This window comes from Typopeltis vanoorti, chromosome 14 (genome assembly GCF_054136105.1).
Source record: "Typopeltis vanoorti isolate ZY-2024b chromosome 14, IOZ_Tvanoo_1.0, whole genome shotgun sequence".
NCBI lineage: Eukaryota > Metazoa > Arthropoda > Arachnida > Uropygi > Thelyphonidae > Typopeltis > Typopeltis vanoorti.
This window is the reverse complement of record NC_143562.1, coordinates 28,563,992-28,582,140: the sequence shown is the minus strand read 5'-3', so window position 1 is coordinate 28,582,140 and position 18,149 is coordinate 28,563,992. Positions and strand designations below refer to the sequence as shown.

The window sequence follows — 18,149 nt, the reverse complement described above, 5'->3', positions numbered from 1 at the left end:
TGTCTATTTTTTTTTCTTTCTTTTTTCTTAAAGCTGACTAATTGACCAAAGTAAATATAGTTGAACTGGAATGCAAAAGTTGGATCAGAGAGAACAGATGCACACCTGGGTCCATTTGGACTTGGAATTTGGAATGAAAGAGGACAAAAGCTGATTGATTTCTGTAACAAGCGCAGTCTTATCATAACTAACACTTATTTTGAGCAAAAACCAACAGCAAGATATACATGGGAAAGTCCTAATGGAAGATACAAAAATCAGTTAGACTATATTGTGGTCATTAAACGTTACTTCAATGGAATATGGAACTCAAAGGTGATGCCAAGTGCTGACTGTGGATCTAATCATAGACTGGTCTTAATGAAGATGAATATTCGCCTGAAAACAATAAAATTAAAAGAAGTCAACCCTTAAAATGGGATCTGCAAATGGTACAAAATCCAATAGTAAAATCAAAATTTAATGACAATGTTTCAGAACTGCTGTTTACACAGTTGCAAAACGAAAATGAACCCTTTGAGTGGAATAGACTACAAACCGCTGTCATAACATCCGCTAAAAACCATATCAATAAACAAGAAGAAAGAAAGAAAAAACCATGGATAACACAAGAAGTAATCAACCTTATCGATGAAAGAAGAACATGGAAAAGAGGAGCAAATGAAGAAGAAAGATTAAGATATAAAACATTAGATAAAAGAATCAAACAGTTATGTAGAGATTGAAAGAAAACTGGATAAATAGACAGTGCACCGAGATAGAAGAATTACAAAATAGAAACAAAACCAGAGAAGCATTCCTGAAAGTGAAAGAACCTAATGGAAAAGCAAAACGTACACAGTCTAATAATAACATCAAGGACAAAGATGGAAACATAATCATTGATAAGGAAAAGATAAATGGAAAATGGGTGGAGTACTTATCAGATCTATATGATGATGATAATGGTAACATGTTAGATGATTCATGACACCATAAATTAAATGTAACAACAGATACCACTCTACTGACAAGAAAGGAGATAGAACACATAATTAAGAATCTTAATAATAAATCCACTGGGTGTGATAATATCCCTGCTGAGCTGCTGAAAGCTTTGACTGGCAATAATAATAACTATTTAGTGGAATCCATTCAGGACATCTATAAAACAATAGAATTACCTGAAGTTTTTACAACATCTATCTGCATTCCAATTCCAAAGAAAAATAATGCACAAAATTGCAAGGATTACAGAGCTGCGAGCCTAATATCCCATGTATCTAAAATTCAATCGGTGAATTGAGTGAACATCCTGGAACTAAAAATACTAATAGAAAGATCACTTGAAAGAATCAGGAACATTTACATATGCTTCATAGACTTTCAGAAGGCTTTTGACCAGGTAAAACATAATAAAATGTTCAATATATTAGATAAATTAGACATAGAAGATCATTTACTTAAGATTATAAAAATGATTTACACCAAACAGAAAATGCAGCTGCTTAACTCGGAGACTTCTCTAGTGAAAATAAAAAGAGGAGTTAGACAAGTCGTATCCTTTCATCAAATCTATTTAATATCTATAGTGAGACAGTGATGAAAAAAATTGAAAAACAAAAAATGGGAATTAGTATCAATGGTATAAAATACAACAATCTTAGATATGATGATACCATTCTAATAACAGAAAACAGAAACAAATTAATCAAACTACTGCAACTACTAATTGAAGAAGGTAAAGAATTTGGATTAGATATAAATACAAAAAAGACCAAATTTATGAAAATCTCAAATGAAAACAGATTTGAGCCAGAAATATTTATAAACAATATGAAAATTGAACATACAACAGAATACAAATATTTAGACACCTACTTTACTGCAGATGGAAAGCAAGATAAAGAAATAAAAATAAGAACAGCCATAGCTAAAGATGCCTTCTGGAAAAATAGATCTGCTTAGAAGTTCTGTGAGTATTGAGACAAAGAAAAGAATGATAAGTACATTAGTGTGACCAGTTTTCACATATGGAAGTGAGACCTGAATATTCAAGAAGAGTAAGACAACAGATAATGGCCTTGGAAATGTGGTGCTATAGGAGAGCTCTGAAAATCTCATGGACAGAACATGTGGCAAATACAGATGTCCTACAGAGAATGAGAACACAGAGATCTTTATTATCTTTATTAGGAAATGATCCAGAGAAAGAGGAGATTGGCAGGACATGTACTGAGAGGTTCAGCAGGACAGAGGATACTAACAGTTTTAGAAAGAAAAATTATGGGAAAAGGATCAAGAGGCAAAAAATGAAGGACATGGCTTGAAGATATAAGATCATGGACAGGATCACATTGCTATGCAGAAACAAGGAAAGCCACCAACAGAGAGAAGGACATGGTGCTGTACCCTCTCACTGAGGAAGCTACATAAAGAAGAATAAGAAATATAGTTGTCCACAATTTCAATAATATTATCTGTTAATTTTAGTTTAATTCTTTTTATGCGACTCCTGCCCACGAAAAGTTTTGTAAACATATAGTACATTAATGCTGTGGGTAGGTTAAAGATTTTTATATTTTATATTATATGGAAATCCTGCTCTAGAGAGCAAAGATGGAACTTAGCCAAGGAGTTTATTAATTGGAAAAAATGTTGGTATCATGTTATCTTTCTTTAAGATTCTTGAAACAGGTCGAGCATATCATTCTGGATTACAAGTTTCTATATGGAGGTCTTGAGGATTGGAATGAATAACATGTACATGATTTTGTAGATTCTTCATAATCTTGAGTTTCTTTTTGTGAAGGATGATCAGCTGATTTTGTAATACTTAAACAGCCAATGAAGTTGGTTTATGATATACAGAAGTAGTTTAACGAAGAAGAAAGCAAAATGTGGAGAATCTCAATTTACCCTCTTTTTCACTTCCATTATGAATTTCACATGAGGATGTAGACTATTTATCTTTTTTAGGAACGTAGGACGTATACCTTGGGATGAAGGAAGTTTGCAGTTATATCATTAGTGTAATGCACTCAGAAGGATGGTTGGGGTTGTTTTGAAGAGAATAAGATGTCCTTAATTATCTGGTGGAGGAAATAGTGGATTGTCCATTGGAGTTTTTTTCTATTTGTTTGAAGAGTTTATTTTTGTTTGAACTGCTAATTGAAACAAGCTGTGATGACAGCACAGTGGTAAAAAACACTGACTAGGCATGCAGTCAGTAATACATATCCATACTTGAAGTAGAAAAAGCCATCAAAGGCTTGAAATGTGGAAAGGCAGCAGGAGTAGATGATATTCGACCAGAAATGCTGAAGTATGGTGGTATAAGAGTCTTACAGTGGCTGCACTGCATAGTTCAGAAAGCCTGGACAGAGGGACGAATTCCCAATGATTGGAGTAGAGCTCTCATAGTACCCATATATAAAAAGTTAAATAAAACTGAATGTGAGAATTACAGAGGTATTTCCCTACTGGCAAGATCTATGCAAGTATACTTGAGAAACAGTTGAGAAGAATTGTGGAAGAAAAGCTTGGTGAAGAACAAGCTGGATTCAGGCCAAATAGAGGCTGTCAGGATCAGATCTTTACTTTACGACAAATAGTCGAGAAAGCATGGGAATATAACAGAGATCTGTATTTAAGTTTTGTGGATTTGGAAAAGGCATATGCCAAGGTGCCAAGAGAGAAGCTATTCAATATGATACAGTTATATGGTGTCAATGGGGCATTATATCTAACAATACTTAGTCTTTATTTGAGTTGTAAGTCAGCAGTTAGAATTGAAGGAAGTACAGGAAGATGGTTTAATGTTAAATCTGGTGTGAGACAAGGATGTACATTATCCCCTCTATTATTCATTATCTATATGGATCACATTATGAAGGAAAGTGGTATTAAACATGATATCAAAATTGGAGATGTTAATGTCAGCTTTTTGCTTTATGCAGATGATGTTATACTTCTAAATAAATCAGCTACAAGTCTGCAAGATTCTCTGACTAAATTGAATAGCTGTTGTAATAGATATGGTATGAAGGTCAGCAATAAAAAGACAAAGACAATGAAAATAGGCAGAATCATTGAAAATGTCTACTGTGTTGTGAATGGAGAACCTGTGGAACAAATGAAACATTTCAGCTACTTAGGCACGATTTTTACTTAAGATGGTAAATTATATATAGAAATAGACAACAGAATCAGCAAAGCTGGTATGGTGGGAAGTCAATTGAATAAATTCATAGGAATAAGAGAGAAATTAGTCGGAACACTAAATTAGCTGTATACAAGACAGTGTTCAAACCAGTTTTCACTGTGGATCTGAGAACTGGGTCAGAAGTAAAACACTTGACCAAAGACTAGAGACCGCAGATATGAAAGTTCTGAGAAAGATTAGAGGCGTGAACAGATGGCATCAATGGCAATATCATATTAAAAACGAGGATATTAGGAAAGAACTTGACATTGTCAGCATCCAGGAATGCGTTAGCAGAGCTAATCTCAGGCAGTATGGTCACTTAAACAGAATGGGCGAAGAAAGATTAGCAAAACAAGTGTTCTCTGCCAGGTTGGCAGGAAAAGGACCCAGAGGAAGAGACCAAGATATAGGTGGAATCATACGGTACAATGTGCTTTAGATGATAGAAATATAAGATTTGATAATGTTGAAGTCTTGACAAGTAACAGACTGATTTGGAGGAAAATTATAGATAGGAAGTTAATAATGATGTAATTTTTTTCATGTAGTACTATCATATCCTCTACACCCCTTGAGGGTACATGGCAGGAATTTGATGATGAGAAAAACATTTTTGTGTAAATAATCTCTATTTATTGTAAATTAGAAAGAGCAAAGCTTTTAATGAAGATACTCCTGTAAACCAACATAGAATAAAATTAAATTTTAACTACATGAGTTTTATTATGTTAAAAATTATTATTAATTTAACATATTTTTGAAGATAAGTATGACATCGTACTTGTATAGGACTTGATTGAGCCAAGATAATATATCATTTGGAAAACAATATGAAGGTTAAGAGCCATACCAATAAGTAAGTATAGAAATAATTATCAGATAGCTGAAATAAAATATGAATAAAACCAATATAAAAAAATGAATGAAATCAATTAAATAATGAATTTAAAAAGTGAAGAATTAAAAAAAAAAAATTAAGAATTGACAATTAAAAAAAAACAACCAAAAACCTGTTGTATACATGGCAAGCCAGCAATATGATGGTGTGCTGGCCATTTTATTTAAATCCTCAGATTCAGGACAGAGAAAACTAGTATGAACTTGCTGCATGGTTTTATGAAATGATATATTTAAGGCAAGTATATATTAACCTAGATTGGTTTATAAGGGCAGCTACATTACCATAAAAGATTAGCTCTTTGTAGTTTATAATGAAATATTAGAAGCTGCATGAATTTTTTTATTTTTTTTTAAAAAAACCTGAGGGGTATTATTTATTGTTTTTGTTCATATGGTTGTATCTCAGTAAAACAGAACATATTTTAAGCATTGGATTGAACAGAAAGTGGAGAAATTTAATTTAATCTAATTAGATGTAAGACAAAGATGCACATTATCACCACTCTTATTCATCATCTATATTGATCACATTATGAAAGAAAGTGGCATTAAACCTAATATTAGAATTGGAGATATCAAACTTTGCTCTTTCTTTATGTAGATGATGAGATGCTCTTAACTGCAAGTCTCCAGGATTTTCTTAACTAAAATGAATTAAAACTGTAACAAGTTTGTCATGAAAATTAGCAACAAAAAGACCAAAACTATGAAAATAAGCAGAAACACAGATAACTTCAACATCTTTAATGGAGAACCTATAGAACAAGTGAAATATTTCATCCATTTAGGCACAATTTTTAGTGAAAATTGTAAATTAATTTGATAAATATTTCAGAAGACTGAAATATTAGATATTTCTGTCTTCCAGGACTTGTAGTGCACAAATAAATAGCTATTCTAGAGTATTTTATCTAGTATTAATTATTATTATTATCCAGGCCTCCATGGAGTCAAAAGACTCACTGTGGGAGGTCGTTCTTAAGAACACAAAGTTTATCATACCACTCCTCGAACTCATTGACCATTCTTGCTCTAACCACTCTCAAGCAATGCATTCCATGGTTCAACCACCCTCCACACAAAGAAACCACTCCTTACCCTCTTGCTCACAGCTTCCTTTCGTAACTTTCACATCGCTCCTTCCTGCCATTCCACCAAGTGAAAGAACTCCCCATCTATCATCTCTTTTTTTTATTTTGACTGGTCTCATGAAATGAAACAAAGTATTTCATGAGACCAGTCGAAATAAAAAAAAAAACAGTTTCTATTTGACATCTTTGTTTATAGTTTAATACCGGATAAAAATTTTTTAGAATATCCTATCTCCATAGAAGCCTACACAATGAAGTAATGGACTAATTTGAAGGAAGATTGCTGATAGGAGATTAATAATGTTCTATCAGCAATATATATATGAATCTGGAAGTTAAGAGAGGATACAGCTAGAAGTTTGTATGTGGCTGAAATAGGCTGGACAGGCATAATAAAAATTTAATGAAGGCCAAAAAATATATTATGGAAAGCCATCCTTTTCAGTTATTGTTGAAAATATCTGCAAAAGTCTTTGGCACTGGCTTATAGTAGCACTGAATTTAAGTAACTATGAAAGAATTACTCTTGTTAGGGGTGGATGAGTGATTAATTAAAAACTAGTAAATAAATGTAATTTTGCATATGAATGTACCTCCTGTGATGAGGCCTAGGGTAGTGGTACCTCTACACAGTGGTGAGCTATGGAAATTTTAACAAAGGGCTCGCATTGTCGAGCAAAAAAAAAAAAAAAAAAGGGTCTAACTTAGTCCTTATAATACTTATATTGCGACTTTGTAGAGCTACTGACAGATATGATAATTCTTGTAGGATATCAATCATTAATGCTAAATCTTTTAAAAATTCCAAATTGAGAAATCGATTTAAAAAGCCCTTATATTTATCATTCAATGCAAAATGCTTGCATAAAGCTGGGTAATTTCTCCAAACAGCAAGAGCTGCTTGTAAACTGCAAGCCATCCATGGTGGTCCAAACACACAGCCGATCTTTAAAATTTCGTTACCAAGGTTTTTTGCAATCGTTTTTAATTTAATGTTTTTTATCAAATCGTCTAATGCTAAGTGTAAACGATGAGCGCAATGCCAAATCGCAACGTTGGGAAATTTTTGTAGAAGTTTGATTGCAACACCTGATTTGTTCCTAACATTAAACTAGCTCCATCAGAACAAAATGCAATGAAATGATTTTTTATATAGTTATCAGAAAATACATTCCACGGTGGTATTTTCTAGTTCTACAAGATTATTAAACAAGAAGAAGGGGCTCACAAATTTGAGAAAAATTTAACAAAGGGCTCGTGCAAGCCCCTTATAGCTCACCACTGCCTCTACTAGTGGTAGAGGTACCACTAGGTAATAATAATTTGGCAGACAAATTTTGTGAATTAGGTTTACTTTAAACTATTTTTATGGAAATTCATGGCTTATTTTTATATAGTATTGTTATTTAGCTCTTGTTAATATTTTAATTTAATATTAATGCTTATTATATCTTACAACTTGAAAAAGAAATAGATATGAAAGGGATAATTTGTTCTGTAGGATGTGGCCACAGTATGTAAAGGATCGAATAAAGAGCACGTATATGTATTTTGGTGGAAGCATCTTGCTCACTGCAGCTTCGGCAGTAGCTGTAAGTCGATCACCTGCCATGATGAGTCTGATGATGAAAAACTCCTGGCTTGTAAGTATTATTGTTTTACAGGTAGTCATCCAAGTATTATCCATGCAGTCAGAAGACATATTGCAGGAAATCCCTTTTTCACACAATACTTATCATACTACTTCTTATAAACTCATTCACTGACAAAATACTCACTACCACCTTTGGCATTCCATTCTGCCACTTGCCACACTCCATGTAGAAATTAATACCCTAGCTGACCATGCTAGTAATTACATGCAAGTAATTACTTCGAAAAATTGCTAAATGAAACAAGCAATGATGGCAGCACAGTGGTAAAAAAATATTGACCTGACATTCAGTTAGAAATACATATCCTTACTTGAAGAAGAAAAAGCTATCAAAAGCCTGAAATGTGAAAAGGCAGTAGGAATAGATGATATTCGACCAGAAATGCTCAAATATGGAGGTATAAAAGTCTTACAGTGGCTGCACCGCATAGTTCAGAGGGACGGATTCCAGATGATTGGAGTAGAGCTCTCATAGTAACCATATATAAAAGGGGAAATAAAACTGAATGTGAGAATTGCAGAGGTATTTCATTACTCAGTGTTCCTGGTAAGATATATGCAAGTATACCTGAGAAATGATTGAGAAGGATTGTGGAAGGAAGCTTGGTGAAGAACAAGCTGGATTCAGGGCCAAATAGAGGCTGTCAGGATCAGATTTTCACTTTATGACAGATACTTCAGAAATCATGGGAATATAACAAAGATCTGTACTTAAGTTTTGTAGATCTGGAAAGTGCATATGAGAAGGTGCCAAGAGAGAAGCTATTCAAAACGCTACAGTCATATGGTGTTAATGGTGCATTATATCAAGCAATAGTTAGTCTTTATTTGAGTTGTAAGTCAGCAGTTAGAATTGAAGGAAGTATAGGAAGGTGGTTTAATGTTAAATCTGGTGTCAGACAAGGATGGACATTATCCTCTCTGTTATTCATTATCTATATGGATCACATTATGAAGGAAAGTGATATTAAACCTGATATCAGAATTGGAGATGTTAATGTCAGCTCTTTACTTTATGCGGACGATGTTATACTTCTAAATAAATCTGCTGCAAGTCTGCAAGATTCCCTGACTAAATTGAATAACTGTTGTAATAGATATGGTATGAAGGTCAGCAATAACAAGACAGAGACAATGAAAATAGGCAGAAGCATTGAAAATATCAACTGCATTGTGAATGGAGAACCTATAGTACAAGTAAAACATTTAAGTTACTTAGGCACGATTTTTAGTGAAGATGGTAAATTAAATATGGAAATTGACAACAGAATCAACAAAGCTGGTATGGTGAAAGTTTATTTTTCACTTGGTTAGACTATAATAAATTTAGTTTAATCCTTTATCCAAGTGTGAGCAAACAAAGTTTGCCTCTGAAAATATCTTCAGGACTGGGGTAAGGTAGTACAACACCAGGCAACTCGTAGCATAGGTGGACCAAGCTAACATCACTCCTATCTCAGTATCTCCCATAATGCAAAGCACATCTCCTTGCGGATATGTATAGTGTTATGCATTAAGGGAATGGCCACTACCCAGACTGGTTTTGACCTTTATTGAGGTCTCTTCAGTGTGAGCTAGGCCCAAAAAAACTTTCAACATCTTTCTCTAAATCCAGAGTAATTTAATAAAAAGGTGACACACCTTTTGGCAACTCCTATAGGTAAAGATGAGCTTGCTATTGTTTCTGCCTGGTATCTCCACTTCTGCACCTGGCTCCCACTGAAGAGACCTTAATAAAGGTCAAAACTAGTCTGGGTAGTGGCCCTTCTCTTAATGCATAACATTATACATATCTGCAAGGAGATGTGTTTTGCATGATCGGAGATACTGAGATAGGAGTAATGTTAGCTTAGTCCACGTTTGCTATGAGTTTCCCAGTGTTGTACTACCTTACCCCATTCCTAAAGATATTTTTAGGCGTAAACTTTGTTTGTTCACACTTGGATAAAGGATTAAACTAAATTTATTTTTAAAGCTGGTATGGTAGTAAGTCAACTGAATAAATTTATATGGAATAAGAGAAAAATAAGCTAAGACAATAAATTAGCTGTATAGAAGACAGTGTTCAAATCAATTTTAACTTATGGATCTGAAAGCTAGGTCAGAAGTAAAACACTTGACCAAAGTCTAGAGACTGCAGATATGAGAGTCCTGAGAAAGATTAGGGGCATGAACAGATGGCATCAATGGCAATATTATATTAAAAATGAGGATATTTAAAAAGAACTTGATGTTGTCACCATTCAGGAATGCATTAGCAGAGCTAATCTCAGGTGGTAGGGTCACTTAAACAGCATGGGGGAGGAGAGATTAGCAAAACAAGTGTTCAGTGCCAGGTTGGCTGGAAAAGGACCCAGAGGAAAACCAAGATATAGGTGGATTGATATGGTAAAAAGTGCCTTAGAAGATTGAAATATAAGATCTGATAATGTTGGAGTCTTGACAGGTAACAGACTGATTTGGAGGAAAATTGTAGATAGGAAGTTAGTAATGATGTAAATTTCTCGTGTAGTACTGTCGTATCCTGTACACCCCTTGAGGGCATATATCTGGAATTTGATGATGATGATGCTAACCATGCTTTTGCACAATTTCCATGGGTGACCCTTTGTTCTCTGCTTTCCTTCCACGCAATGAAAAAAGTCTTCAGTGTCAATCCTATAAAACCACTTTAATGATTTATATATTTCTGTCATGTTTCCTCTTTTTTGCCTGTCAGCTAGTTTTGAAACTTACAGACCATCAGTCTTTTCTCATAGGAAGCATTCCATTGACATGCAACAACCTTTGTCACTTGCCTCTGGATCCTCTCCACCACTTCTTTATCCGCATGGAATCCGGATAAAGAAATTGTGATAAATCCGGATAAAGATCTATTTGGAGCCTTAATAGATCCTTATATAGGCAAATAATAACTTCTCTAACCTTGTTGTTAGTGTGCTCTTAACAGTCACATAATCTGATGTGCCATTTTCACAACCTATGCAATATGCCCTATAACTTCAATTCCCTGCCTACAATCATCCCCAAGTCCCTGGCCTTGTTAGATTCCTGCATTTAGTTCTATCAGTATAATACACAGCTTGTGATCTCTTCTTCCCAAAGTGCATCATCTTACACTTAGCCACATTAAACTGGCAATCATTTACTTTTGTCCATACTGTGCTAGTCATACTTAAGTCTTCCTACAGGATCTCTGCATCACCTTCATTTACCATCACTCTTACCACTTTAAGCATCATCGGCAAACAGCTGAATATTTCCTCTCATATTATTTCCTGCGTCATTAATGTACAAATTAAAACAGAGGACCAAGTGCTGAGCTTTGTACACTATTGGTCAGCTGCCTTCTCCTGGACTCAGCTCCTCCATAATCCATTCTTTGATATTTGTCCATCAAACACTCTCTAATCCAAATCATCAGATTCATATCCATTCACATTTGCTCCAATTTACGCAACATTGTCAAATGCCTTCGCATAGTCTATCAGTATCACCTAATCGCCATTTCCCTTATCCAACATCATTGTCACTATTATAAAAAGGAATTACAATAATATACAATATTATGTATATATTATTATTAGATATACAATAAAGATTCACCACATGTGAATCTTTAGGTGTGACACTTTTGAAAATACCACAGCCATCCATTACTCCCTAAAATTTTAGGTCCATATAAGACTTTCAGCAGCTGACTTTTACTCAACATCTCTAACAACACCATCAATTGAGTGTTGCTGAACAAACCACCTGTACTGTTTCCTCTAGGTTTTTTTTTTTTATCTTCAGCCACTTTGGTGTTTTCTACTATCAACCATAGAAGCAGTTTAAGAACAACCATCTGTACTGTATTTTAATGCAAACTCCTTAAGTTTTTTTTTATTATTATTTTTGCGAATGACTGAAAATATATAAATCTCGCACACATGCAATAGTTACACCACCTTCAAGCTTCTCCACTTCTAATTTTTGTGCAGCACTCAAGTTAACACATTTACACTTTATCCTATGAGGCAATGACAGACAGATATTATATATTTGCTATAAAATATTTAATCATTAATTATGTAAAATCCAAAAGCAACTCAAATGCAAACAATAAAATAGGATGAAAACTGACAGTGTTCATGCATATTGCTAATCACTCCCTCCTCCAATTAACCCCCCCCCTCTCTCACCCAGATGATGTAATATCCTGAGCCCAACACTGGATGCATGATAAGATAATGTTGACTCATTGGTCCAACCTTTTAGTTCTCTATTTAAAAACAAAACAAATAAAAGGTTCTAAATTTTCCTTCTAGGACAGAAATTTTTTGCCATTAAATTGAGGACCTACTGTATATATGTTACTAGTGACAAATCTTTATTAATAATTTAAAACAGATATAACTTATGTATCAGTTGTGTCGTGTGCCCATTTCGGTTGGATGTGCTGTCATGGCTTATGCAACCTATGCTACAAAACGCACGTCAGTTTGTCCATATGATTGCATTTTTATCGATGTATGAAGTTTTATGAGTGTATAGTACATCACTGCTCATCATAATTAGTCTAATGAAACTAATTGTAGGATAACTTGGAATACTTGAATTTATCAATTAATTTTAACTAAATCTGTGCAGAGTGGGGGACAATGTGTTTGTTTTAAGATGCTGTATATTAGAAAATAATAATGAAGGAAAATGCCATATTTGGTTGGTATAGTTCGCCCACCGTTTTCAGGTCTCTCCTTGGAATTTTGCCAAGAATAGTCGATTCATGCTGAAGGGGAGAAAGAAATGAAGGATGTACGAATTGGTCACCAACATGCGAAATCACGTGCTTTCTTGTCTGTCGCTGCACTAGTACTAGCTTGATTTTTGTTCTCTTTTTGCATTATTTTTTTATTATTAATTTGTATGATGGATCCAGTACAGTCAACAAGTTCTATTGTTACACGTTTCAGTAGTTCTTGCAAAAGAATATTGAATAATGTGCTGACATTCTGCAAAAAAGAATCGTCAGAAGGCCGTCTTCTTGTTCCCCTTTATCATGTCATAAAAAGTGCAATTGCGGGCGTATCGGGGTCGACTGTTAAAAGAATTCGTAGGGAATCAAAAGGTGAAGGTAAGCCAAAATTTAATTAAAATTTAATTAATTAAAAAAAAAAAAACCACAGAGTAAAGAAAACCATCGAAACCGTAGCTTTGAATGATTTTGATGTAGACGTTATAAGAAGAACTATTCACGAATTTTACGTATTCGAGAAAAGAGTGCCAACTGTTCCGAAATTGATTCCTGTGCTTAAAGAAAAAATTAATTTTCCTTGGAAAAGAGAAACTTTAAGGAAAATACTTCATGAAATCGGATTTTGTTTTAAAAAGTCCCAGAATAAAAGGAAACTTATCATGGAGCGAAGTGACATTGTTTTATGTAGAACGCAGTATTTGCACGTATTAACACTCTACGTACATTTTTCCAACTGTTATACAAGCAAAATAGTTACACTTTAAAAACAGCAATGTTCGTAAAAGAAAAGCTAAATTTTCCGACCTGTAATAATAAACAAACTCAGTTTGTTTATTATTACATCCCAGAAGACAGACTGATTACCCTATTATCGGAATGGATTCTCCTTTTTCGGACATGCGTAGTAGTTTCGAGGGATCTCAAATCGGTGGGCGAACTATATATTTGAATTACTCAATGGTGTAAAATATGGAAAAGGATGAGGCTTACTTTCTTTGACTATGATACTGTATTTCCCATTGTAAATATGGGCAAAAAATTTATAAATTTATCGAAAATTATATATAAAAGCTTGCCTACCACATCATTTCACACTTTACGCATTCAAAGCAGATGAAGCTCCAAAAACAAAAACAGCAACTCATGACAAATGACAGCATTCAATTGGATTGGTTGATAAATAACCAATCACAGCCTGTAGGTGCTATTGTCTCAGAGCTTACCATGTGTCACCTTCTAAGTGGTTTAAAACTACTAGAATTAAGAATTTGACCCACTATGCCATCTGTACATCTTTCCAAAGGGCTCAAAAGCATATGTATTTTGAATGTACACCTAGGCTATTAATATGGATGTGATGCAATGTTTATGCATTGAAAAGTGTCCTCTTCATGAAGCTTTAGTATATTGTGTTTACTTTTAGGAATCACACGAAGCCAGAGACAATTAGGGGAATCTTTAATGGGAATGAATGTAAAAGTATAATATCGGTGATATTGCTATTTGGTGGATGAGCACAGCACACTCTGAATATTCATCCTTGTTATGTATATATTTTTATTAGTATAAAATTTTAACCCTAGTATTAAAGGCATCTTCAGTATGACATTCAAATTAAACAATGTGAACAGAAACTGGTATATTCAGCGATGATACTCACGAACTGTGCATACATGATGTCGAGCGTCATGGTCTAATCATATTAAGGTTCATTTTCACTAATTCATATATTAGTAAAAATAACTAGCAAGATTAATAAATAATAAATTAAAAAGTATAATTTAATTTTGGAATTTGTGAAGAACTGTTTTCAACACGACATATGTTTCTACCTTGAGGTATATTCTGAAGTCTAACTTAATGTTATGACATGAAAATTTCAAAAATTCTGTTAAAATAATACCAGTTAAAGTGCTTTGAAAACAGTTGTTTTGCTTAGTGTAAAAATTTTCCAAAATGATCAAGTATTTAACTATGCGTTTCTGTAAAAAATGTACCTCTGATTAATATCCGGTTAGTATTTTGAATTTTTGATCTATCATTTTCTCTGGGTGCTTTGAACAAAGTGACATTTAGATTTAAATTAATGTAGATTACTTAAGTAACTTGGTAATTGATTTTAATTTTCAGTTATTTTAAATTGCTTTAAGGCTATTGGTGCAACATTTGCAGCAATGATTGGCAGCGGAATGGTTGTTCGCTCTATACCTTATTCTGAAGGAATAGGAGTTAAGCAGATGGCATGGATTGTGCACAGTGGAATTATGGGAGCTGTTGTTGCACCACTTTGCTTGTTAGGAGGACCTTTATTGATCAGAGCAGCATGGTATACTGCTGGAGTAGTAGGAGGTAAAGTTTTTTAAAACATAATTTATTTTATAAAGTGTCCTATCTAACAAATTGTTTTATTCTAGAAAGCAACAACAATACATAAAAAGTTTTGACAGCCTTTTGCATGTAATATCAAGCATATTTCCTAGGAATTATGTAGTATATTGCCTTAGTTATAGTCACTAGTTTTTTAGACATTTAATCTGAAGTTTTACTTTAACACCGTAGTTGTTTCCATAATTTTTATAACCAATTCTGATCACTATGAAGGAAAGTTTTTTAGACATCTTTTGAACTTTAGGTCTTATCCTTAAGAAGACCCCAAATGTTTTGCAAACTAGTATGCTCTTGATATGAAGTTGTGGGATGTTTTCTGTGTTGACTAGAAATTAAAAGTTCTTGTTTTTCAATAGAATAAGTACTGTAGTTACTCAATATAACTTGCATGTTTTTCCTCAAAATTAAAGTTAAAAAATCGTGGTGCAAGATATATGTGGAGATTTTCGGAAACTAAAGTTTTTCAGGAAAAAAACTAAATTGATGTTTATAATTAAATTCTCATTATTCATTATAATTTTAATTGCTCACATAGCTCATTTGATATAGAACCCAGGTCTTTCCAATCAAAGCTGTTTGATTGGAAAGACCTGGGTTTGATTCCTGTCCGAGATGTGTGGAACCTTTATCTGATCTCTTTCAACTAAAGGTTTTTCACCTGGAAACTTGGGTGTTTCGTCTCCCTCAGAACAGGCAAACCGGGCCCTATGAACACATGAATTTAGTCATAAAATACATATACTTAATCCCTCATTAAGTGGACTCAACCCATCCTAACGGATGGGGGAGAAAGGGGGGGTAAACCCCATACAAATGAATAAATAAATTGCTCACATTATTTACAACATGAATGCATTTAAATTTTAATTAACATTATTTAAATGAAAACAAACAGTTTCATTATTGCTTGTACTTTTATCATTTCAGAATCATAAGATTGTCATGATTTAAAAATAAGTGAAAATGGGTATGACTTACCAAGAATCTCCTATTCGCTATTGCTGCCTCTGGTCTCAAGAGCAGTTTCCTCATGTGCATTGTCAATCTACCCAAATAATTCCACAATTCTGATATTATCTTTAACACTTTCCTTTACACTCTCTTCATCCTATCAGAATCACTATGGAAACCAAGAGACACCAGACCTGCACCTTGTTAAGAGGCAAAATTATCCATACATGTTAAGTCTTCATTTCAGCAATAAATAACTTTTATTATTAAAAGACCAGAAGATAAATGATAAAATATATATACAAAGAGCCAACAAGTTTCACTAGTCACTGTCTAGCATTTTCAAGGCTGAACTGGTGTGAGAACAATTGCATTGAGTTACATTTCAAAAAACATACACTTTAGTAACTGTTAGGCCGTTACATTTGATCATTCTGTTTGAAGGTGTGCATGTGTTCGAAAGCTTCAGTCAGATACCGGTACATGACCACGTGTTTTGTAGTTGTTTGCATATTGTAATTCTGTTGAACTGAGAGAGATGATGAGATTTTTCCATATGTCTTTAAGAACAATGCCCTGATTTCTATTTAAATTATTGCCTGTGCGTAATACCACAGCTGCTTCTTTTAAAGTTCTGTAACTGTAGTCATTCTCGATGTAAGGCATAGAACTGTTTTTCCAATCTATAACGTGATTTGATGTTGAGAAATGATGAGCTAAACCAGATGTGATGATTCTATTATGATTTACATCCCTCCCCCACATGTTCCTTCTGTCTTATTTCAAACTTCTCGAAGTCTGACCAATGTAAGAAAGGCCACACGTGCATGGAATTTCATATACTCCAGGACATTTGAAGAAAGGTACCTCATCTTTAGGTGATCCTAAGATTTGTCTGATCATGGTAGTTGGTTTAAAAACCACTCTGATGTTATGAGCTTTTAACATTCTTGCCAATTTTGTGGAAACTGAATTAATATATGGAATGACAGCTGTGGACACATATTGGGGTACTGTAACACGTTGTTGGTGGTTATCTTTAAATAGCCATTTGTTTAAAATGTTAGAAGGGTATCCATTAAGCGATGGAGTGTTAGATATTAGTGACAGTTCTCTCTGTACCTCTGTTTCTTTTGAAATTGACCTTAAGGCTCTATTACGGAGCATGTGAATGATGCTGTGTTTTTGTGATCTATGATGGTTGGACGAATAATGTAGATATCTACCAGTATCTGTGGGTTTCCTGTAAATGGACAGTTGGAAATTGTTATCTTCTTCTTTCACTAGGATGTCAAGAAAAGGAAGTTCTTTGTTCTTCTCTAGTTCTATAGTGAATCTGATCTTATTGCATAGCGAGTTGATTTTGTTCAGAAATACAGGAAAGTTTTCCATGGTCTTTCCAGATGATGAACACGTCATCGACATATCTCCACCAAATTGATGGTTTTGGTACAATGGTGGAAAGAATATCCTTTTCAAGTTTTTCCATAAAAAGGTCTGCGCATGGTGGTGACAGAGGGCTACCCATGGCTAGTCCTTCCAATTGTTTGTATACAGTGTTGTTGAATTTGAAGAAATTTGAATTCAGGCAATGATGAAACAGTTGTGTGATGTCTTGAGGGAAAAGATCTTGCAGAATGTTAACTACCTCTACGATCGGTACATTAGTGAATAAGGACACTAATGATGAATAAGGATGAATTAGTGAACAAGGACGCACTTTTGCCTGATGCCCTGCATCTGGCAAAACAGTTCTATGCCTTACATCGAGAATGACTACAGATACAGAACTTTAAAAGAAGCAGCTGTGATATTACGCACAGGCAATAATTTAAATAGAAATCAGAGCATTGTTCTTAAAGACATATGGAAAAATCTTATCATCTCTCTCAGTTCAACAGAATTACAATATGCAAACAACTACAAAACACGTGGTCATGTACCGGTATCTGACTGAAGCTTTCGAACACATGCACGCCTTCAAACAGAATGATCAAATGTAACGGCCTAACAGTTACTAAAGTGTATGTTTTTTGAAATGTAACTCAATGCAATTGTTCTCACACCAGTTCAGCCTTGAAAATGCTAGACAGTGACTAGTGAAACTTGTTGGCTCTTTGTATATATATTTTATCATTTATCTTCTGGTCTTTTAATAATAAAAGTTACTTATTGTAATACATCAGACCAAATATGTACAAGTTAAGTTCACTCTTCATTTCAGCATTGCAATCTTCTGAA

At 34.0% G+C, this 18,149-nt stretch overlaps 1 protein-coding gene across 1 annotated transcript in view; it reads left to right on the top strand.

Annotated features, from left to right (window-relative positions):
* LOC150099331 (growth hormone-inducible transmembrane protein-like) overlaps positions 1 to 18,149 on the top strand; it is a 57,157-nt gene that overhangs the window by 12,790 nt on the left and 26,218 nt on the right. The window contains exons 4-5 of the mRNA XM_090403838.1: positions 7,679 to 7,820; positions 14,720 to 14,918. Coding sequence (XP_090259964.1) covers positions 7,679 to 7,820; positions 14,720 to 14,918 — 341 coding nt within the window. The remainder of the gene's footprint in view (positions 1 to 7,678; positions 7,821 to 14,719; positions 14,919 to 18,149) is intronic.